The following is a 25,349-nucleotide window of genomic DNA, read 5'->3' as shown; positions in this document are numbered from 1 at the left end:
GTTAATAGAGTGGGAATGTTTCTATATACCTTTATGTGACATTACCTAAGAATTTTTCAGACTTTTCTCCGTGTAGATTTTTATTACTTCCTTGATCTCTGTAGTTTTCTGCTAGACAAAAATGTACAAAGCATTTTCAGACTAAAGTCCTAGTGGCTTTCCAGAGTCTAAAAATGTTTTTTTTTCTAGTAGTAGCATTTTCTTTTACTTCAGTTCTTCAATTTTTTTTTCAATGTTTTACTAAGATGATTAAGAGTACATAGATCAATAATGTATGTTTTTCTTTTTCTTTCTTTTTTTTTTTTTTGTTTGGGAGACACAGTCCTGCACTGTTGCCTAGGCTTGGGTACAGTGGTGTGATCTCTGCTCACTGCAACCTCTGCCTCCCACGTTCAAGAGATTCTTGTGCTTCAGCCTCCCAAGTAGCTGAGATTACAGGCATGTGCCACCACGCCCAGCTAATTTTTGTGCTTTTAGTAGAGATAGGGTTTCACCATGTTGGCCAGGCTTGTCTTGAACTCCTGGCCTCAACTGATCTCCCTGCCTTGTTCTCCCAAAGTGCTGGGATTACAGGCGTGAGCCACTTGCGCCCAGCGTTTTTTCAAATACTCTGGTAGAATTTTCAATCTGAAAGAAATCTTAGGGATCTTCTGATCCAACAACACAGTTACTTTTCAGGTGAAGGACTTTTCAGTAGAATTTTCTGTAGTGATAGAAATGTTTTATATCTGAAAATGTGTTTCTATGTGTTCAGTACAGTATACTTCAAAGATGGCTCACATTTCAAGATCTTGAAGTATGGTTTCCAAATCTCTGTGTGACAGTGGGACTTATTTTCAAATGCCATATCATATATATGAATATATGTATTTATATATGTGTATAACCAGATCAAAGCAGAGCCCATTCACCTTGCCTATTTTACAGTTCTGTTCAGCTTCTCTCCTGACTACTAAGACACCTCTTTGGAACACAGTTTTACAAAACACTGACTCAGAACAACTGCATTGTTTTGTAGCCAGGAAATTTAAAGCTCAAGGACATTAAGCTAGGTCTTGATAGGGCCAGTACTAAAGGTATCTGACATTCATTGTACTGTACCTCACTGTAAATTCTTTTATATTGTGAACAACTTGTATTTTTAGAAATGTCAGGTTTAGATTAATTTGTCATTTAGTTTATCAGTTGAGCCAGAGGATAAAGATGAAAACCCTAAGTCAGTTTAACTCTTGTGTTTCAGAATCTTTGTAGAGTTTGTTTTATAAACTCCCTGTAGCCACCCTAAACCTTTGAATCAGATTTATTGAGTAGGCTATGCTATGATTTGCAGCAGGGCTGCTGTGCTGTATCTTGAGGGTGGTTATTCCGAAGCACAGCCAGAATCCAAAACCACTGCATTAGGTAATTACAGCCTGCTAAAGTAATGGAGTGAAAAATCAGTAATTTAATACTTTTATTATATAATGAATTAAGAAGATAAGCTTCTTCGTGTTTCTAAGGATGCTTTAGTGGGTTAGAAAGACAAAAGAAACTACCATCAGAGTGAACAGACAACCTACAGAATAGGAGAAAATTTTTACCATCTACCCATCTGACAAAGGGCTAATATCCAGGATCTACAAAGTACCTAAACAAATTTACAAGAAAAAATCAAACAACCCCATCAAAAAGTGGGCAAAGGATATGAACAGACACTTCTCAAAAGAAGACATTTATGCAGCCAACAGACACATGAAAAAATGCTCATCATCACTGACCATCAGAGAAATGCAAATCAAAACCACAGTGAGATACCATCTCACACCAGTTAGAATGGTGATCATTAAAAAGTCAGGAAACAACAGGCGCTGGAGAGGATGTGGAGAAATAGGAACACTTTTACACTGTTGGTGGGACGGTAAACTAGTTAAACCATTGTGGAAGACAGTGTGGTGATTCCTCAAGGATCTAGAACTAGAAATACCATTTGACCCAGCCATCCCATTACTGGGCATATACCCAAAGGATTATAAATCATGCTGCTATAAAGACACATGCACACGTATGTTTATTGCAGCACTATTCACAATAGCAAAGACTTGGAACCGACCCAAATGTCCAATAATGATAGACTGGATTAAGAAAATGTGGCACATATACACCATGGAATACTATGCAGCCATAAACAAGGATGAGTTCATGTCCTTTGTGGGGACATGGATGAAGCTAGAAACAATCATTCTGAGCAAACTATCACAAGGACAGAAAACCAAACACCGCATGTTCTCACTCATAGGTGGGAATTGAACAATGAGAACACTTGGACACGGTGGGGAACATCACACACCGGGTCTATCGTGGGGTGGGGGAGGGGGGAGGGATAGCATTAGGAGATATACCTAATGTAAATGACGAGTTAATGGGTGCAGCACACCAACATGGCACATGTATGCATATGTAACAAACCTGCACGTTGTACACATGTACCCTAGAACTTAAACTATAATAATAGAAAAAAGACAGTGGCTGGAAATAATACGTATTTATGTTGGGATTTTATAAATACAGCTAACATTTTAATTTGGACTCCAAGGATTTGTAATCCGTGATGATGACCAACAGAGCTAAAAATTACCTTTAAACATTACATGAGAAAAAAAGTACTTGTTCTTTAATCCAGAGGTTTTAAACCTAGTTATACATTGAAATCATCTGGAGAAGTAAAACAATAAGAATTTAGCTTAAAAATAATAGATTTCCTGGTTTTATCCCAGGCCTTCTGAATCAAAATCTCTGTGATGTAGGCTTGAGAACCTGGGATTAAAGCTTCTCAGGTGATTCTTTTGCAGTCAGCCTTGGAGAATCATTGCTGTAAATTAGTGACTTTATAGTACTGACAGCCCATTAGAATCAAATGGGAAACTCTAAAAAGTAATAAACAGAAATACTGAATGACTGAGCCTAACCGTTAAAAAACAAAAACATTCTCTGGAGGGAGACCCCATAGACTGTTTTAAAAAAAGGTCCTCTAAGTGATTTTGATGCAAGATCTGGCTTAAAAAAAAAAAAAAGTTAAACTGTTTATTTTGAGATGATTATGTATCAGTTGTAAGAAATGATAAAAAGACCCCCTGTGTCCTTTACTCAGTTTCTCCCATTAGTAACATCTTGCAAAACCACAGTAAAATATAGCAGCCAGGATGTTGATGTTGATACATTCAAGATACAGAACATTTCTATCACAAGGATCCTTCAAGCTGCTCTTTTATAGTGGTACCCTCTTCCCCGCCACCCTCTCCTTAATTTCTGGCAACTACTCATTTGTTCTCCATTCCTATATTTTTATTACTTTGAGAATATGCAAAACATTTTCTAAAAGTTAGTGTTCAGCTTCCTAAACGGCAAATATGCTATGTATCATGATTATGGTATAATTAATTACTAGCAACCTAACTAGTAGTACAGCTCTCCAATGAAAACATTACAGATGTTAATGAGTGCCTCTTTTGGCCAAACACGGGGTAGAAAGTAGTGAGTACACTTTCAAAGCACTTAAAATCCAGAGGAAGAAGCGGATATTAAATAAGTGGACAAATAAATATAAAGTTACAAATTATTGAAAATATTTGTAATTTTGGGAAATTTCAAAATTTCATATTTGAAATGACACATTATTAAAAATATGTCCATATCATTCTCTCTAGTCACTCTGCATTGGAGAACAATGAGAAGAAAATTAGATAGGGTCAGTAAATCCTGATAACTCTCCAAATGAAATATCTTTAAGCCCCAAACTAGACTTTTTTCCACTGAATACTAACTATGGCATATTATTCCATTCACTAGTTTATGCTGGCTTATTTTTGCCTCTAATTAGTTTAAAGCTATTTGATGTTCTGTCTTTGGAGGGGGAAGGGAAAGGATATGTCTCAGCTTCTTTTTCTTCCACCAAAGGACACATTTCAAATGCTAAAAATAGTATTATAAAACCCATAATTGTTTTTTTTTTTTAACTTTTTTTTTTTTTAATTATTATACTTTAGGTTTTATGGTACATGTGCGCAATGTGCAGGTAAGTTACGTATGTATACATGTGCCATGCTGGTGCGCTGCACCCACTAACTCGTCATCTAGCATTAGGTATATCTCCCAATGCTATCCCTCCCACCTCCTCCCACCCCACAACAGTCCCCGAAGTGTGATGTTCCCCTTCCTGTGTCCATGTGTTCTCATTGTTCAATTCCCACCTATGAGTGAGAACATGCGGTGTTTGGTTTTTTGTTCTTGCGATAGCTTACTGAGAATGATGATTTCCAATTTCATCCATGTCCCTACAAAGGACATGAACTCATCATTTTTTATGGCTGCATAGTATTCCATGGTGTATATGTGCCACATTTTCTTAATCCAGTCTATCATTCTTGGACATTTGGGTTGGTTCCAAGTCTTTGCTATTGTGAATAATGCCGCAATAAACATACGTGTGCATGTGTCTTTATAGCAGCATGATTTATAGTCCTTTGGGTATATACCCAGTAATGGGATGGCTGGGTTGAATGGAATTTCTAGTTCTAGATCCCTGAGGAATCGCCACACTGACTTCCACAAGGGTTGAACTAGTTTACAGTCCCACCAACAGTGTAAAACTGTTCCTATTTCTCCACATCCTCTCCAGCACCTGTTGTTTCCTGACTTTTTAATGATCGCCATTCTAACTGGTGTGAGATGGTATCTCATTGTGGTTTTGATTTGCATTTCTCTGATGGCCAGTGATGGTGAGCATTTTTTCATGTGTCTTTTGGCTGCATAAATGTCTTCTTTTGAGAAGTGTCTGTTCATGTCCTTTGCCCACTTTTTGATGGGGTTGTTTGTTTTTTTCTTGTAAATTTGTTTGAGTTCATTGTAGATTCTGGATATTAGCCCTTTGTCAGATGAGTAGGTTGCGAAAATTTTCTCCCATTTTGTAGGTTGCCTGTTCACTCTGATAGTAGTTTCTTTTGCTGTGCAGAAGCTCTTTAGTTTAATTCGATCCCATTTGTCAATTTTGGCTTTTGTTGCCATTGCTTTTGGTGTTTTAGACATGAAGTCCTTGCCCATGCCTATGTCCTGAATGGTAATGCCTAGGTTTTCTTCTAAGGTTTTTATGGTTTTAGGTCTAACATTTAAGTCTTTAATCCATCTTGAATTAATTTTTGTGTAACGTGTAAGGAAGGGTTCCAGTTTCAGCTTTCTCCATATGGCTAGCCAGTTTTCCCAGCACCATTTGTTAAATAGGGAATCCTTTCCCCATTTCTCGTTTTTGTCAGGTTTGTCAAAGATCAGATAGTTGTAGATATGTGGCATTATTTCTGACGGCTCTGTTCTGTTCCATTGATCTATATCTCTGTTTTGGTACCAGTATCATGCTGTTTTGGTTACTGTAGCCTTGTAGTATAGTTTGAAGTCAGGTAGTGTGATGCCTCCAGCTTTGTTCTTTTGGCTTAGGATTGACTTGGCGATGCGGGCTCTTTTTTGGTTCCATATGAACTTTAAAGTAGTTTTTTCCAATTCTGTAAAGAAAGTCATTGGTAGCTTGATGGGGATGGCATTGAATCTGTAAATTACCTTGGGAAGGATGGCCATTTTCATGATATTGATTCTTCCTACCCATGAGCATGGAATGTTCTTCCATTTGTTTGTATCCTCTTTTATTTCCTTGAGCAGTGGTTTGTAGTTCTCCTTGAAGAGGTCCTTCTCATCCCTTGTAAGTTGGATTCCTAGGTATTTTATTCTCTTTGAAGCAATTGTGAATGAGAGTTCACTCATGATTTGGCTCTCTGTTTGTCTGTTATTGGTGTCTAAGAATGCTTGTGATTTTTGTACATTGATTTTGTATCCTGAGACTTTGCTGAAGTTGCTTATCAGCTTAAGGAGATTTTGTGCTGAGACAATGGGGTTTTCTAGATATACAATCATGTCGTCTGCAAACAGGGACAATTTGACTTCCTCTTTTCCTAATTGAATACCCTTTATTTCCTTCTCCTGCCTAATTGCCCTGGCCAGAACTTCCAACACTATGTTGAATAGGAGTGGTGAGAGAGGGCATCCCTGTCTTGTGCCAGTTTTCAAAGGGAATGCTTCCAGTTTTTGCCCATTCAGTATGATATTGGCTGTGGGTTTGTCATAGATAGCTCTTATTATTTTGAGATACGTCCCATCAATACCTAATTTATTGAGAGTTTTTAGCATGAAGTGTTGTTGAATTTTGTCAAAGGCCTTTTCTGCATCTCTTGAGATAATCGTGGTTTTTGTCTTTGGTTCTGTTTATATGCTGGATTACATTTATTGATTTGCGTATATTGAACCAGCCTTGCATCCCAGGGATGAAGCCCACTTGATCATGGTGGATAAGCTTTTTGATGTGCTGCTGGATTCTGTTTGCCAGTATTTTATTGAGGATTTTTGCATCAATGTTCATTAAGGATATTGGTCTAAAATTCTCTTTTTTGGTTGTGTCTCTGCCAGGCTTTGGTATCAGGATGATGGTGGCCTCATAAAATGAGTTAGGGAGGATTCCCTCTTTTTCTATTGATTGGAATAGTTTCAGAAGGAATGGTACCAGTTCCTCCTTGTACCTCTGGTAGAATTCGGCTGTGAACCCATCTGGTCCTGGACTTTTTTTGGTTGGTAAGCTATTGATTATTGCCACAATTTCAGCTCCTGTTATTGGTCTATTCAGAGATTCAACTTCTTCCTGGTTTAGTCTTGGGAGGGTGTATGTGTCGAGGAATTTATCCATTTCTTCTAGATTTTCTAGTTTATTTGCGTAGAGGTGTTTGTAGTATTCTCTGATGGTAGTTTGTATTTCTGTGGAATCGGTGGTGATATCCCCTTTATCATTTTTTATTGCATCTATTTGATTCTTCTCTCTTTTCTTCTTTATTAGTTTTGCTAGCAGTCTATCAATTTTGTTGATCCTTTCAAAAAATCAGCTCCTGGATTCATTAATTTTTTGAAGGGTTTTTTGTGTCTCTATTTCCTTCAGTTCTGCTCTGATTTTAGTTATTTCTTGCCTTCTGCTAGCTTTTGAATGTGTTTGCTCTTGCTTTTCTAGTTCTTTTAATTGTGATGTTAGGGTGTCAATTTTGGATCTTTCCTGCTTTCTCTTGTGGGCATTTAGTGCTATAAATTTCCCTCTACAGACTGCTTTGAATGCATCCCAGAGATTCTGGTATGTTGTGTCTTGGTTCTCGTTAGTTTCAAAGAACATCTTTATTTCTGCCTTCATTTCGTTATGTACCCAGTAGTCATTCAGGAGCAGGTTGTTCAGTTTCCATGTAGGTGAGCAGTTTTGAGTGAGATTCTTAATCCTGAGTTCTAGCTTGATTCCACTGTGATCTGAGAGATAGTTTGTTATAATTTCTGTTCTTTTACATTTGTTGAGGAGAGCTTTACTTCCAAGTATGTGGTCAATTTTGGAATGGGTGTGGTGTGGTGCTGAAAAAAATGTATATTCTGTGGATTTGGGGTGGAGAGTTCTGTAGATGTCTATTAGGTCTGCTTGGTGCAGAGCTGAGTTCAATTCCTGGGTATCCTTGTTGACTTTCTGTCTCGTTGATCTGTCTAATGTTGACAGTGGGGTGTTAAAGTCTCCCATTATTAATGTGTGGGAGTCTAAGTCTCTTTGTAGGTCACTGAGGACTTGCTTTATGAATCTGGGTGCTCCTGTATTGGGTGCATATATATTTAGGATAGTTAGCTCTTGTTGTTGAATTAATCCCTTTACCATTATGTAATGGCCTTCTTTGTCTCTTTTGATCTTTGTTGTTTTAAAGTCTGTTTTATCAGAGACTAGGATTACAACCCCTGCCTTTTTTTGTTTTCCATTTGCTTGGTAGATCTTCCTCCATCCTTTTATTTTGAGCCTATGTATGTCTCTGCACGTGAGATGGTTTCCTGAATACAGCGCACTGATGGGTCTTGAGTCTTTATCCAATTTGCCAGTCTGTGTCTTTTAATTGGAGCATTTAGTCCATTTACATTTAAAGTTAATATCGTTACGTGTGAATTTGATCCTGTCATTATGATGTTAGCTGGTTATTTTGCTCGTTAGTTGATGCAGTCTCTTCCTAGTCTCGATGGTCTTTACATTTCGGTATGATTTTGCAGTGGCTGGTACCGGTTGTGCCTTTCCATGTTTAGCGCTTCCTTCAGGAGCTCTTTTAGGGCAGGCCTGGTGGTGACAAAATCTCTCAGCATTTGCTTGTCTGTAAAGTATTTTATTTCTCCTTCACTTATGAAGCTTAGTTTGGCAGGATATGAAATTCTGGGTTGAAAATTCTTTTCTTTAAGAATGTTGAATATTGGCCCCCACTCTTCTGGCTTGTAGGGTTTCTGCCGAGAGATCTGCTGTTAGTCTGATGGGCTTCCCTTTGTGCATAACCCGACCTTTCTCTCTGGCTGCCCTTAACATTTTTTCCTTCATTTCAACTTTGGTGAATCTGACAATTATGTGTCTTGGAGTTGCTCTTCTCGATGAGTATCTTTGTGGCGTTCTCTGTATTTCCTGAATCTGAATGTTGGCCTGCCTTGCTAGATTGGGGAAGTTCTCCTGGATAATATCCTGCAGAGTGTTTTCCAACTTGGTTCCATTCTCCCTGTCACTTTCAGGTACACCAATCAGACGTAGATTTGGTCTTTTCACATAGTCCCACATTTCTTGGAGGCTTTGCTCGTTTCTTTTTATTCTTTTTTCTCTAAACTTCCCTTCTCGCTTCATTTCATTCATTTCGTCTTCCAGGGCTGATACCCTTTCTTCCATTTGATCGCATCGGCTGCTGAGGCTTCTGCATTCTTCACGTAGTTCTCGAGCCTTGGTTTTCAGCTCCATCAGCTCCTTTAAGGACTTCTCTGTATTGGTTATTCTAGTTATACATTCTTCTAAATTTTTTTCAAAGTTTTCAACTTCTTTGCCTTTGGTTTGAATATCCTCCCGTAGCTCGGAGTAATTTGATCGTCTGAAGCCTTCTTTCAGCTCGTCAAAGTCATTCTCCATCCAGCTTTGTTCCGTTGCTGGTGAGGAACTGCATTCCTTTGGAGGAGGAGAGGTACTCTGCTTTTTAGAGTTTCCAGTTTTTCTGCTCTGTTTTTTCCCCATCTTTGTGGTTTTATGTACTTTTGGTCTTTGATGATGGTGATGTACAGATGGGTTTTTGGTGTGGATGTCGTTTCTGTTAGTTTTCCTTCTAACAGACAGGACCCTCAGCTGCAGGTCTGTTGGAGTACCTGGCCAGCTGTGTGAGGTGTCAGTCTGCCCCTGCTGGGGGGTGCCTCCCAGTTAGGCTGCTCGGGGGTCAGGGGTCAGGGACCCACTTGAGGAGGCAGTCTGCCCGTTCTCAGATCTCCAGCTGCGTGCTGGGAGAACCACTGCTCTCCTCAAAGCTGTCAGACAGGGACATTTAAGTCTGCGAAAGTTACTGCTGTCTGTTTGTTTGCCTGTGCCCTGCCCCCAGAGGTGGAGCCTACAGAGGCAGGCAGGCCTCCTTGAGCTGTGGTGGGCTCCACCCAGTTCAAGCTTCCAGGCTGCTTTGTTTGCCTAAGCGAGCCTGGGCAATGGCGGGCGCCCCTCCCCCAGCCTGGCTGCCGACTTGCTGTTTGATCTCAGACTGCTGTGCTAGCAATCAGCGAGACTCCGTGGGCGTAGGACCCTCTGAGCCAGGTGCGGGCTATAATCTCCTGGTGCACGGTTTCCTAAGCCCGTCGGAAAAGCACAGTCTTCGGGTGGGAGTGGCCCGATTTTCCAGGTGCCGTCTGTCACCCCTGGAAAGGGAACTCCCTGACCCCTTGCGCTTCCCGAGTGAGGCAATGCCTCGCCCCTGCTTCGGCTGGCGCACGGTGCACTCACCCACTGACCTGCGCCCACTCTCTGGCACTCCCTAGTGAGATGAACATGGTACCTCAGATGGAAATGCAGAAATCACCCGTCTTCTGCGTGGCTCACGCTGGGAGCTGTAGACTGGAGCTGTTCGTATTCGGCCATCTTGGCTCCTCCTCCAAAACCTATAATTGTTTATTAAATAACTCTTTCCATTTGTAATTTGGAACATTCTGTGTTAATAGATTTCCTGACTAAATGCCTGTAAGCACATGTGATAGTCAGCTTTATAAAAATGCATATTAATAATGTTTTATATGTTTTTATACAACCTTTTTGATATGTAGGATAAGTTACAAATCTGTTTACCATAAAGTTTGCAACATCTGTCAAAAAAGATTACTGTGTTGGGGTTTAATTTAGTATAGCTGAATCGTTTTATCAGCTATGGTATGTGTCTGAAATTTAAAAGCTGTTCTAAAATAATTCTTGGACGAGTTTTCAATTGTAGATGAAAACAAAGTATGGAAGTAATATTTTGGATGTGTATGATAAACATGTTGGAGCATGCATTAGTATAATTTCCCAATGGGGGTTACTTTAAGTTTTGAAGTTATTCTACTTTGCTTATTTTATTAAGTTATATTTTAGTTCTTAATATTTTTCTTAAAAGTTCTTATTACCACATAACAATTTACATTTAGAATGTAAATGTATGGAGATAAACAGTTTCAAAGGCCATTATCATTGCATTTCTGCATTATCAATAAGGTTCAGTTATTTATAAGGTTATAAAGAGATAATTTTCAGTTTTCACATAAGGATTTAGCATTTCTCAATTTTCTCCTGTTTTCTTTGTCCTATTTCCTCCCAATCATACAGTTAAACATAGTTTACACTTAACACTGATTCTTTAATTAGTTGTCTTTAACTAATTAGAAAAGACTTGGAGTACTTTTCTTTGGATATGCTGAATATTTGACCAGTAGTCTTCAGTGAAAACTAGACCAGAGGTTTCTATATCCGAATGGTTAAATCAGCAGTATTTTGAAATAAATTGTGCCTATCAGATAAAATTTGGAAAGCCAGGTTATTCAAAGAGGTAATTAATAAGACAGGTGAAATATCAGATCCCCAGGTCCTTATTTTTCCAAGTGTTTGTTAAGATGAGAGGGTGGGGGAAGATGGTGGCTATGGGAGGGTTCAGAAAAGGAAGATCATTTGAAAGATTAGGCACTGAAAACCTGAGAGAAAATCTAGAGTTGATACAACCCTAATCAGTTCCCTAAATTAAGACTTATATATCTTCTGTCCTTAAGTGGGATCTCTGGTATTTTTTACTTCCTGGAAACAAAAAAAGTATTTCCCTAAATCAAGACTTAAATTTATCTTGTGTCCTCAAGTGGGATGTCTGTTATTTTTTACTTCCTGGAAACAAAGTATTTCATTTTGTGCTAGAAGCATGAACATGTTTAATTAAATTGAACTGAGGATGAAAAATTTGTTTTTGCTTTGTCTTTTGAAATAGCACTTAAGAATTCAGTGCATATCTTATTTAACATATTCGATGTTGTGTTTTGTGTGTGTGTCAGTTGAGCAGTAGAGCTAGTTAGGTTAAAGATATTTATAAAGGATTTACAGAACATATTTAAATATCTACTTTAAGCTCCCTACAGGACAAGGTTGAGATTTTTAATGTAATCTAAATAATCTAGAAATTTGGGTGTTTAAAATCTAGATTGGACTAGATATTTTTCTCAGAAATTCTGCATTTTGATGGATTTTGTCTTTTAGTTTATTGATAAATTGAATTATTTTCAGTAACATGAGGTAAGCATGTTCTGGGATAGGTTAAGCCAACTTTTTGTCTTTTTAAAATTGGTTTTATTTCTCCCTAGCCACTAGACCACCAGGGACAGCCTTTTAAGCTTTGATAGGATATTACACTTTTATTTTAAAATCTGTACTATTCTGCATAAAATTGCTAGATTGGAAAAGAATTGTAGACTTTGATGATTTCTATTAGTCCTTTTTTTTTTCTTTGCGTTTTGTAGAGACAGGGTCTTGCTATGTTGCCCAGGCTGGTCTGAAATTCCTGGGCTCAAGCAATCCTCCTGCCTTGGCCTCCCAAAGTGCTGGGATTACAGGCCTATTAATCATTTGGTTTCTTTTACTGTGTGTATTTTCATGTTACTGAAACCAGATTATTTCCACATTGTTTAATTCAGTCAGAGTGATAATCAGTAGCTTAGATAAGCTGAGATGCCATCAATTATTTACTAGTATTCCTTGGGCCTTATTTCAGGTTTTTCTTTGACCTGATTCGCTTCGAAAAGTAAAGATCAACAAATAAAAGAACAACAAGCACAGTGCAAACAAAGATCCACAAAGTAAGATATGGCTCAGAGCATGCAGGCATTTATGGATCTTGATGCTTATTGCAAAATTACACCAGCTATGTTGGAATGAGTCTTAGAATATGGATGTAAAGAAAGAGGGAGGGATAGAGAATTCTAGTTAGAGTTATTACATAAGATGGAATTTTTTTTTATAGAGACACAGGATCTTGTTCTGTCACCCAAGCTGGAGTACAGTGATGCAATCATAGCTTACTGCAGTCTCAAACTGCTGGGCTCAAATGATACTCACACCTTAGCCTCTCGAGTATCTGGGACTATAGGTGCAGGCCACCGTGCCTCTGTGTGTGTGTGGGTGGGTGTGTGTGTCTTTGCGTGTGTCTGTGCGTCTGTGCCACCATGCCTGTGTGTGTGTGTGCACACATGTGCACAGAATCTCGCTGTGTTGCTCAGACTGGTCTCAAACTTCTGGCCTCAGCCTCCCAAAGTGTTGGGATTATAGGTATGAGCCACCACATCCAGCCTAGAATGGAATTTTCATTCTATGGTCTTAAAAATCTAAGATTAAATATCATTTCCTTAGGTAAGCTGTTCCCAAATCTCCAGATTAGAACTGGTAGACCTTTTTGGATTTCACATACATAGCTCCTTCCACTTTTTCTTTTTTCTTTCTTTCTTTTTCTTTTTTTTTTGACATGAGGGTCTCACTTTGTTGCCCATGCTGGAATGCAGTGATGCCATCTCAGCTCACTGTAACCTCTGCCTCCCAAGATCAAGCGATGTTTAAGTCAAGACCCCCTTGACTTAAACTCTGTAAAGGCTGGCAACAGAGGTTGTTTTGCCAATAGCATCTAACACAGTTGGTATTTTGTTGAGTAAATGTCAACAAAGTAAAAGGATTGGTTTGGTTTGGCTGGCATGTTATATTTCTGAAAGAGAATGATGGGAACTTGGAAAGTTAAAAGTGTTGAAAGGAATTTGGAAATAAACTGCGTATAGTAGTCTCCCCTTATCCAAGGGGATATGTTCCAAAACCCCCAGAGGATGCTTGAAACTGCAGGTAGTACCAAACCCAGTACAGACTAGGTTTTTCCCTGTCCACACATAACTGTGATAAAGTTTAATTTATAAGTTGAGCACAGTAAAAGATTAACAACAACAATAATAAATAGAACAATTATAACAATATGCCACCATCACTACTCTTGTACTTTGGGGCCATTACTAAGTAAAATAACGGTTCCTTGAACATAAGCACTGTGATATCACGATACTTGATAGCTGGAATAGCTGCTATGTAACTGATGGGCAGGTAGCATATACAGTGTCTATATGCTGGACAAAGGGATGATTCAAGTCCTAGGTGAGACAGTAGGACAGTACAAGATGTCATCATGCTAGCCCAGAACAGTGTACAATTTAAAGCTTATCAGTTGTTTATTTCTGGAGTTTTCTATTTAATATTTTCAGACTGGGATTGACTGCTGATAACAGAAACCACGGAAAGTGGAACTACAGATAAGTGGGAACTACTGTAGTTGGGTTGTAGAACTAACCTGGCAGCTGTGTAAGATAGATTGTAGAGACTCAAGAGGTAAAGTAGTTAGAAAACTAAGAAATAGTAATGGAGCCTGGACTAAGGTAGTGACTAGAATAAGAATCAATCAGACAGTAAATATTTATTGTCTCCTGTGTATGAGGCATCATGCTGCTAATTGCTGGACATAACGGCAGTGAATGAGGAAGATACGGTACGTGCACTTTGGTTACATGTATACAGTCTACCTTGGAAGCAGATATTCAGTAAAACAACTATAGCAAAAATAGGTGCTATGAAAGTACCTAACTGATGTGTCACAGATGGGAGAGGTGTCGTAGAAGGCTTATGAGGGTCTTATTTTAGCTGAGACCTGATAGCTTCCATGAAGATAAAAGACAGTGTATAAACACACATATATACATGCATTTATACTACATATTCTTAAATATTTTACATGCATATGTAGGTACTCTTCCATCAGCAGAACTGACAACTTACTTACTAAGACTGGTGTGTTTTTAATTCTGATAAATTAAGCACTGCAATGGCCCTCTTCAACCTGATCATAAAATTGGCAAAATATAAAATGCAGATTGGTTGATATCAAAGAGTATTTTAGATCAAGATCTTCATGGTCTGGTCTGCTCCCTCTGTCTCTTTTATCTGAAATTCAGTCTCTCTCTCTATATATATCTATATATCTATATATACATACTATATATCTATCTATATATATACATATCTATATATATCTATATATACATACTATATATATCTATATATACATACTATATATAGTATATAGCTCCAAGGAGTGCCCCCACAGTTTACAGCACAAATATACACAATACCCGTCAGTTTTATTTATGTTTTTTCTGAGATTATACTTATTACTGATGCTCTTTATAGTAGGTTTGCTTTTTTAAAAATTTTATTTCAGTAGCTTTTGGAGTACACGTGGTGTTTTGTTACATGGATGAATAATATAGTGGTGAATTCTGGGATTTTAGCTCATAGCTTAGCTCCCACTTATAAATGAGAACATAAGGTTTTTGGTTTTCCAATCCTGCATTACTTCACCTGGAATAATGGCCTCCAGTTTCATCCAAGTTGCTGCAAAAGACATTATTTTCTTCCTTTTCATGGCTGAGTAGTATTCCATGGTTTATATATGCCAGATTTACTTTATCCACTCATTAGTTGATGGGCACATAGGTTGGTTCCTAAGTGAATTGTGAATTGTGCTGCTATAAATATATCTGTACAAGTGTCTTTTTTGTATGTCTTCTTTATACAAAGAAACCTTTATACAAAGGTTTACTTTGTATAACCATTATATAGTTGTCCCTTGATATCCTTGGGGGACTGGTTCTAGGACCCTCCTGGTTGCCAAAATTCATAGATTCTCAAGTGTCTTAAATAAAATGGGTGATATTTTCATGTAACCTATGCATATTATCTCATATACTTTTAATCATCTCTGGGTTACTGTTAAAAATGTAAATGCTATATAAATAGGTGTTATACTGTATTGGTTTTTCATTTGTATTATTTTTGTGTTCTTTTTTATTGTTTGTTTGCTTTTTCCCAAATATTTTCTATCTATGGTCTGTTGAATCTGAGGATGTGGAACCTGTGGATATGGAGGGCTGACTTATATAGAGGGAACATCATAAAACCTTTTTCTCCCTTAGATCATTACTTGTTGAGCACCTGGCAAATGTAAAGTACTGTTCTAGAAGCTGAAGGGTTTCCCTAAATGCAGAATATGTTGCCCTACCCTCAAGGATTTTACAGTCCAGTTGGTGAATGGAATAGATCGTGCATAGTACAAGTCAATAGGCACAAGCACATGAACAAATCAGACAGTAGGGGTCATGGTATATAAGGGAGGGTGATCCAGAAATACCAAAAAGTCTCTATGCAGAGTGTGAGTCAACACTGTGTACATAAAACTAAGTTTTTAGGCCCAGTTAATTAACATTGCTGTTTTTACTTTTTCATTAGCATGTTGGCAGATAAATTGAACATGACTCCAGAAGAAGCTGAAAGGTGGATTGTAAATTTGATTAGAAATGCAAGACTGGATGCCAAGATTGATTCTAAATTAGTGAGTATTATGTTAGCTATGCCACATACTATCAGTTCCTGATTATACTTTTGGGAATTCTTAACTAGGACATTTTATTACCTCCTTTAATAATTTATTTTGTTTTAATGTAAAACAGTTCTTTGAAGGCAACAGAAGCCTCCTATTTTTTTTCTTCCTTGGTAAATATTGTCATCTCTGTACAGTGCATTAAAATATGCGCAAAGGTATGTCATGCTTTTTACTTACCTGAGAAACGCAGTCATTAACATTATAGGATCAATTTCCCTGTGTTTCCTTTTAGGGTCATGTGGTTATGGGTAACAATGCAGTCTCACCCTATCAGCAAGTGATTGAAAAGACCAAAAGCCTTTCCTTTAGAAGCCAGATGTTGGCCATGAATATTGAGAAGAAACTTAATCAAAATAGCAGGTCAGAGGTAAGAACCACACATCTTCTATTCTGTCTGGGATTTAGCAACCATGTAATTGTTACATGAAGTTTCAAAGTGTATTGATATGAGTTGTAGCTGATTTTGTTTTTCTCTTTAAAGATATGAACATTTTTAAGAAATTACTAAACAGAAAAGAATTTTTTCTTAGATGTATTATGTGCATTAAACATAGAAACTGAAAAAGAAATTGTGTTCCTAGTTTATTATAACTATTTTTCTTTTGCTTTGACTCTTCCTGTGTGACTTCGTTAACTCATTTCCTCAGGGTTTTCAACACATCATTTTGATACTGGCAGATGATAACTTACATGTGTAGCCCTCTTTCACGTGTTTGAAATGTATATTCTTTCTAAATCTAAAGAAATAGTTCAGTAAAAATGTTGATCTTATTATATGTATTAGTGCTGATCTTATACAAATTTCGTTATCTTTCATCTGATATTCATATCAAAAATTCTCCCATTTTGATAGAGATCCTGCATATTAGAGATTGAAGAAACTTGAATGGCCTTATAATTTTGGAATCCTAAACTATGTTGTTTAGACATTATGATTATGTGTAACTGGAGGGTAGGAAGTCATTAGGAAACAGTTGTGGGATATGCAGAAACCCCATTTGATTGAAATTTTAGGAACAAATTTGTGTCCGCAGAATAATCCTTTAGTTCAAATAAGAAGGATGCATTAGAATTCAAGTTGCATATTTTAGCCAAGTTTAGAATAACTGAGTCTAGAAAATAACTTTCATATGATGTTTTTTTCTGTATGCTTCAGGATTAATTTGTATCGTTTATTGTTCCAGTATTAATGATACTGTTATTGCTATACATTTTAATTGGCCAAAAACTATACCAGATAATAATTTTGATGTTTGTTTTGTCCTGAGTGGGACATCTGACATCTAGTAATTGCAGGAGTTAAGATCTTAGAATGGTTTGGCAAGAGACTATAGTGCTAAAGTAAATGCTGTGTCACTTTCTTCTATGTTAGTTTTTTTCCGAAAGTATTTTCTTTTCACCCTGTTGATTTCTTTTTGCATATTTTAGGCTCCTAACTGGGCAACTCAAGATTCTGGCTTCTACTGAAGAACCATAAAGAAAAGATGAAAAAAAAACTATAAAAGAAAGATGAAATAATAAAACTATTATATAAAGGGGTGACTTACATTTTGGAAACAACATATTACGTATAAATTTTGAAGAATTGGAATAAAATTGATTCATTTTATCTTGCTGTCAGTTTTCTTGCATGTGCAAGTTTGTGTTTTTTTAACTTTCTTTTTTGGAATAATTGTATTCAGAGGAAGTTGCAAAAATAGTACAGAGAAGTCCATGTAGGCTGAACCCTGTTTCCCTCAATTTTTTCACTTTATGTTACTATGGTACAGTATCAAAACCAGGATGTTGACATTGGTACAATGTGTGTATGAATAGCTCCCTACCATTTTATCACATGTGTAGATTTGTGTAACCATCACTGCAGCCAAGATAGACAACTGTCATCATGATCTCCCTCATGCTACCTTTTTGTAGCCGCACCTACTCCCAACCACCTCTAACCCTAGGAACCACGAATCTGTTCCTCATCACTATATTTTGTCATTATGAGAATGTTATATAAATGGAATTACATAATATACAACCTTTGAGATTAGCTTTTTTAATTCATCACAATGCTCTTTAGAGCCATCCAAGTTGAGATATATATATATACACACACATATATATACACACACATAAAATAAAATCAGTAGTTAATTCCTTTTTTATTGCCAAATAGTATTCCATGGTACTGATGTGCCACGTGGTTTAACCATGTACCTATTGAAGGATATTTTAGTTGTTTCCAGTTTGGTACTATTACAAATAAAGCTGTTGTTCCTTAATTTCTTAAAATGGCTCCTCAGTCACTCACTGTATAGTTATGGATATATACTCACTGTATAGCCGTAACTATACAGGCATATAAGTTGAATTTTATAAGTGTCAAATGTTAAATACAGACATACTGTTTACTGGATACTGGAGGTATTTAAGAGCTACAAAGCCCTCACTGGGTCCCTTTTTTACATAGAAGTGGCTTGATTTTTCACTCTGGTTGTTGAACTGACAGCCAGTCAGATAACAGAAACTTGTTACTGCTCTCAAGGAGGAGGTTCAAAGATAAAAAGATACATACTGTTCTTTTATTTGACATCTGATCAGGCCACCTTCCCTACTCAGTTTAGAGACTACGGTAGTTAAGTTGCATCTGCCATTCAAAGAGCATGGAGACCTCCCAGTACTAAACTTAGCATGAGGGTCTACAAACTTTTTTTTGTAAAAGGCCAGATACTAAATCTTAGGCTTTGCAGGCAGTATGTTCTCTGTTTTAGGTATTCAATTCTGTCATGTAGCAGAAAAGCAGCCTTTGTATGTAAATGGATGCTTATGGCTGTGTTCCAGTAAAACTATTTACAAAAACAGGCCAGGGGCCAGATTTGTTCACCTGTTGTGGTTTCCAACCCTTGGCTTGGGGTATTGGTACTTCTAAGCTTTAGTCTAAGAGTGCTGAAACTAGGAAGATTATTGGTTAGGATAAGCCAAGTGCTATTATTTTATTCATCTGTAACCAGTATTGTGAAAGTGCCAGGTATAGGGCAGGAAAAAATACATAAAGAAATAAAAGAGGATTCTTGGTAGTACAAAATGGTCAAGGATCATTGAGAAAGTACCAAAGTGTTGCAACAGTAACAAGATAGGACAGTAACAAGACAGACCCTTTATATATGTAGCAGCTAATTCCATGAATTAAAAGTTCTTATCTTTATCAAATAGAGCCATAGTTATGTAGAACTATATAAAATGGCATATATTACTCAGGCTATGTAGAACTGAGAAAGATGTTCTCAGCTGAGAAGGAAGGAAACAAGACTTCCATGTTTCCTTCACCAGTAACCAAAGGGCCAAAAGTTCCTACATGGAGACATCATTAATCACCGTTTAAGACTGTAGCTCAACCAAGCCACATTAATAGCTAACAAAGATTTCTGGATGATTACATAGCTCAGCAGCTAAAAACAATTATTAAATATGCCCTAGTGGATTAGTAAAAGCCCCAGGTAGGAAAAATAGGAAGCCAATAATAAGTATTTACCATGTGTCATAGGAAGCCAGTAGTAAGTATTTACCATGTGTCAGGCATTTTTATGTCCTCTGTTTCTCTAAATAAACTAACCTAAGGAGAAGGAAGGGAATCTTAACATTTGAATGCCTTGGTTAAGCCTGGAAATACTAAAATTTAGGTGGTATTATTTGTATGTTATTGATGAGGAAGCATACTCACATGGTTGCCTAAGGCAGGAGTCCGCAGCCCCTGGGCTGTGGACTGGTACCAGTCTGTGGCAGCATTCGATTCTCATAGGAGCGTGAACCCTAGTGTGAACTGAGCATGAGAGGGATCTAGGTTGCGCACTCCTTAAGAGAATCTAATGTAGCCTACCCCCCATCCGTGGAAAACTTGTCTTCCACGAAACCAGTGCCTGGTACCAAAACAATTGGGGACTGCTGGCTTAAGGTAATACCTAATACAAGTTAAAGTAACGAAAAAACTCTTCAGTTATGTCACACTAACCTTCCTTACATCATTCATCGTTGCTTTATAATTAGAAATTGCAAAGAGTTAAGGGATACATATTTAGTAGTTTGTGTGAGCAGGTCTTGATCACCAAACTAGGTGTCTCAGCACCATTATCTTCCAATAAGAGCAAAGGGTACTCTCTTTTTCTATGGGTATAATCATTGGATACAAGTGGCCCCTTACACACAAAACCTGTTGGAACATAGAAAACTCTGAAGAACATCTCTTTGATTTTTCTTTTTTCTGTTTATACTCTGCTCCTTCAAGACTATCTGCTATATGAATAATTAATGCTCACTTCTACCACTTTTTTTCTTTTCACATATTGCCATCTTTTGAACTTGAAAGATGATGCCACTATGGATTACTAGTATCAATTAGAAAGAAAAAAACTATATACAACTAATGGCCATTTTTGCACATTACCAATACCTGTTCGTCGTTAAAACCCATTTTTGAAGTTTGCATAATCAAAGTTACTTGATTTGGGGCTTAACCTTAAGTTTTGATAACAGGTAGGCTGTTCCAGTAAAGTATTGAGCACCAAATAAGTACTTCCTAATTTTCTTGTGCACTTTTTTTTTCTTTTTTTCCCATTCAGGAGTTAGTACATCTTCCTATGTGTTAGCAGCTTTTATAAACACATCAAAGAACAGCATTCATGAAACTTATGTTAAAAAAAAGTTGCTTTGAGTCCTTTAAAATTTTTTCTATGCACTCATAAGCATATGTATCTATGCTTTTTTAATATGAACTATACAAAAGTATATGTAAACGTCCAGTTTACAGAAGAAAAAAAAATGCATTTACCCAATACCAATACTTCCTACCTGCTACTGAGCTTAAGAAATAGAATGGTCCTAGTAATTGGCCCCTCAGTAATTGTATTTTCTTCTTTGCCCCTAAAAAGTAAACACTACCATAACTTTTGTGTTAATTTCTTTGTTTTTATTGTTTTATCACACACACACATACACACATATATACCATATATACACACAGTTGACCCTTGAACAACATGGGTTAGGGACACCTAGTCACCAGTAACCCAAAAGTCAAAAATTATTACATGGAGACACATAGAGTCAAAAGTCCATGTATAACTTACAACTCCCCCAAAACTACTAATAGCTTACTGATAAACAGTTGATTGATTAATAAATATTTAGTATGTTATATACTGTATTTTTATAATAAAGTAAGCTATAGAAAAGAATGTAATGAAATAAAATATACTTAACATTTATTAGGTAGAAATGGGTCATCATTATAAAGGTCTTCATCCTTGTCTTCACATTGAGTAGGCTGAGGAGGGGGTTGGTCTTGCAGTCTCATGGGTAGCAGAGGAGGAAGTGGAGGAGGTGGAAGGGGAGGCATGAAGCAGGCACACCTGCAACTTTAAGGAAACACTAATTTTTCTTAAAATATTTGTATATGATACTCATCCTTTTTTCTCCATTTGTGTAGTTTTCAGTGCCTGTATCAGAAGGGTCTACGCCATGAAGGAAGTCAAAAGCAGTCTTGAATAATCGGAACCCTTCTGTCGGATATCTAACATCAATTTGTGTTCTGGCACTGTTGCTTCTGCATTGTCTTATCATCTGGCACTGGTTCAGAAACATCTCCATTAAGTCGTGTTTTGTTAATTCCTGTGGTATGGTGTCTGTTAGCTCTTGAATTTCTCCAAGATCTGTATCTTGAAACCCTGCGCCCCCCACGTTTTTTGCCATATCCATAACCTCTTTCATGATTTCCTTGATTGGTTCTGTTGTAAATCCTGTGAAGTTTTGCACAACATCTGGACAGTTTTCTGCAGCAGGAATTTATTGTTTTGGGCATGATGGCTTTCACGGCTTTTTTTTTTTTTTTGTAACATGTATCTTCAGTGGTGTAATTCTTCCAGACTTTCATGATGTTCTCTCCATCTGGGTTGTCTTCCACAGCATTGACAATTCTTTCCATAGAGTACCATGGGCATTGAGGCTTAAAGGTCCTTATTACGTCCTCATTGAGAGGCTCAATTAAATGTAATGTGTTTGGGGGCAAGTAGACCACTTGAACACCTTTAGTGTTGAACTTACAGACTTCTGGTTGGCCAGGGGATTGTCCAATATCAGACAAACCTAAAAGGCAGTCTCTTACTGGCCAGGTACTGGCTGAATTCAGGAAAAAAGCACTGATGGAACCAATCCAGAAAAAGGGTTAAAGTTGTCCAGTCTTTTTTGTACAACCAAAAGACTGGCAACTGGTGTTTATCCTTTCCCTTCAAGCTCGGGGGTTAGCAGGTTTATTGATAAGGGCAGTCCTGATCATGACTTCTTGTGCGTAAGGCAGTAGAGTTAAGCCTATTTCTTACTGCCTTAAATCCTGGTACTCTCTTCTCTTTCTTACAAATAAGTGTACTTTTTCCCAGAATAGGGCAGTTTTGTCTGCAATTAAAAACTTGTTCATGCAGACATCCGTTCTCTTCAGTGATTTTCTTAGTGTCTGGGAACTCATCTGCTACCTCTTACAGCAGAAGCTGCTTCTCCTATCTTGACACTTTCTAAGCCCATCCTCTTTAAAATTATCAAACTATCCTTTGCTGGCATTAAATTCTCCAGCTTTAGACCTTCACCTTCCTTTGGCTTTTAGTTGTCATATAATGACCACTATGTCGTGAACCATATTAGAGTCTATAGCTATGCCTTTCCTATAACAATCCTGCACTCACATAAAAACTGCATTTTCAATATGAGATAAAAATTTATTTCACAAAAAGTACAAGATTTCTGTACCTGCTGGCATAGCTGCAGCAACAGCTTTATACATTTCCTTTTTTTTTTTTTTTTTTACAATAGTTCCTACGCTAGATTCACTTATCTTGAAATGGCAGGCAATCCAGATGCACACCTCAATTTACAGCACATATCAAGCAGTTCAGCTTTTTCTTGTAACGTCATGACTTCTCTCTGCTTCTTGGGACCACTTCCAGGACCACTAGTGGCATTTTGTATGGGCTCCATGGTGTTATGGTATGGCACTAAACGAAAAATACATGAGAACCATGAAAGATCACTTTTTACTGCAATATGCAATTTATTAGATGAACTGCTCACACAGAGATGGTAGCATCACATGGCATTTTAAGTGGATATTCACCAGAACTCACTGCAATAGCAACAAGAGGTGGCTATGAAAGTATTACAGTGATACAGTATGAACTACAGTTAATTTTATGCATGAGTGGTTTAATACTGCATCTTTACATTTATTTACATTTCTCTTGACTGGGAATGGGACCATGTCTGTAAGTGTTTGTGTAAGTTTTGAAAATTTTTAACTTTTTATAATAGATTTGTGTGTATTTTATGGTAGTAAATGATAAAATAGATGAGTAGCTACATATTTTTATACATTCATGACAACTTTATTTTAATTTTGTCAATATTTCTCGGCTACATTGTTGTCTGTGAGTTTTTTCAAATTGTGATGTGTTCAAGGGTCAATTGTAATTGGTCAATGCCTGTCCTATACTGTCATTTTCATTTATTTATGTATGATATCTATCTGGTTGACTACTGAATCCCTAATGTCTGGCTCTTATTAGGCCCTCAATAAATTATTGAATGAATGAATCAATGAATGTTCAGAATGGCATAATGGAAAAAAAATGGACTTGAAGGTAAAAGGTTAAAAAATGTATCTTTCGGAAAACTTTAGTTTTCTTTTATTATCAGGTGATCATGACCAAAATCATGTATTTCTTATTCTCTAATTTCCTAATCTGTCAAATGGCAGTACTGACTGCTTTGTGTGCCTGGCTATTTGGGATTAAGTACCAATAAATAAATTTTAAAAGCCACAAAACCCAGAAACATCATAGCCCTTCTCTACATGAGTTCACAGTTTATGTCTGGGACAGACACAGGAACATAAGATAAAATGATAAGTACTACTGTATGTGAAAACACTTAGACGTATGAAGTGCTTCTGTAAGATACATTTCTTAAAATGGTTAAAATCAGTTGAAGACCTGTTAAAAAATCATCAAGATATTGCAGTGTATGAAAAGTTTTATAAAAGTTATCTTTCTCTTGGTCTTGACCCCGTCTTGGTAATAGTGGAAGTAAAAATGGAGAGAGGCAGATACACTGTCTCAGATGTTTTTCTTCCTCTCAACTTCCCAGTTGTCAAACAAAAAGCTGGACAGCATACAAAACTATTGGACTTATAAACTGACAATACTCTGACCTTGTGTTGTTTGCCAGCCTATGATTGATCACCGCATATGACCACTGTTTTGCTTTCTAGCTGGTGGCTTGTGTGAACAAAGCATAGCGGTACAGATATCCTCAAATACCCTCACGTACCTTGAAGAGGTCACTTGGGTAGTAAACCCTTTTGGTTCCTGTGCCACTAACACAGGAGCAATTGAGAGCCTAAACTGGGTTTGCCTCAGCAATAGAGGCCAGTAGTAAAAATTCAGCCATAAAGACCAGCAGTAAGAAAAGTAGTCAAGGTCAGGCGCAAACTATCTGCTGGAGTGAAATGTTAGCTTCCAATGAGGCTTTAATTAGACTCAAAAAACATCCCGCTGTTAAGCTGTTTTGTGTTTCCCATGCATAATTTACTCCCATGCATTTTAATTCTCAGTGATCAAACGTCCTCTGGAAAAGCGCTAACTTCCTGGAGAGGTAGCACAAACACTGTTACGTTTTGATAATTTTTCATCTCATGTATTTAATAAACAGTTTGACTGTTAGAATCTGCAAGAAATAACATTAATCTAAGGCATCTCCTATTTTGGTTCTAAAACCATGACTCTTGTGCTGACTTCCATTTAGTCTGAAGAGACTGGGAGAACAATGCCAGATTGATTCATTTTGTTTTTAATTGTCGTAAAGACCATTGAGGGGTGAGGAGAATGTTGTTTGAATTTGACATTTTGAACTGGGAAACAGCTTGGAAATGTAGGCACAATTCCAGGTAAATAAGCTAAGTATACTTATGTGTGTATGTATATGTAAGTCTAATTGCTTAAAGGTATACCTCTAAGATTCCAAATTGATTGATGCTAGAAGGCAGCTGTGTGAGGACCAGAGGCATGGCTTATATGCAAAATGATATGGAAAAAAAATAATTGGATCCCAGAAAGACAGTGTTATTTAATCGGAATTTGAAATCTGGCAGCTCTCCTAGGAGAATAAAATACTATTGGATTGCATTTATTTGTGAACGTTTTTTATCTTGCCTCTACATTCCTCCTTAGGCACTGTAACTCTCCAAACAGAAGGGATAATAATAGATACTTGGTAGATACCTACTTGTTCACTGTCCATTCATGCATGCAGGTAGACAGGTGATGTTTGGAAAGTATCACAGCTGCAGTCTGGCAGAAAGAACAAGATTGATTCCCTCTGCTTTCCTCTACTGAGGGAGTATGCAGCTTTTCATTTCATTTTAGAGACAAATGGTCT

At 37.2% G+C, this 25,349-nt stretch overlaps 1 protein-coding gene across 1 annotated transcript in view; it reads left to right on the top strand.

Annotated features, from left to right (window-relative positions):
• Nucleotides 1–17,499, top strand: part of EIF3E (eukaryotic translation initiation factor 3 subunit E) — a 53,225-nt gene extending 35,726 nt beyond the window's left edge. The window contains exons 11-13 of the mRNA XM_054498287.2: nucleotides 15,737–15,839; nucleotides 16,123–16,257; nucleotides 17,319–17,499. Coding sequence (XP_054354262.1) covers nucleotides 15,737–15,839; nucleotides 16,123–16,257; nucleotides 17,319–17,357 — 277 coding nt within the window. The 3' untranslated portion in view covers nucleotides 17,358–17,499. The remainder of the gene's footprint in view (nucleotides 1–15,736; nucleotides 15,840–16,122; nucleotides 16,258–17,318) is intronic.
• The last annotated feature ends 7,850 nt before the right edge of the window (nucleotides 17,500–25,349 follow it).

This window comes from Pongo pygmaeus, chromosome 7 (genome assembly GCF_028885625.2).
Source record: "Pongo pygmaeus isolate AG05252 chromosome 7, NHGRI_mPonPyg2-v2.0_pri, whole genome shotgun sequence".
In the NCBI taxonomy this organism is placed as follows: Eukaryota; Metazoa; Chordata; class Mammalia; order Primates; family Hominidae; genus Pongo; species Pongo pygmaeus.
The sequence above is the reverse complement of the archived record's forward strand: the minus strand, read 5'-3'. Positions and strand labels throughout refer to the sequence as shown.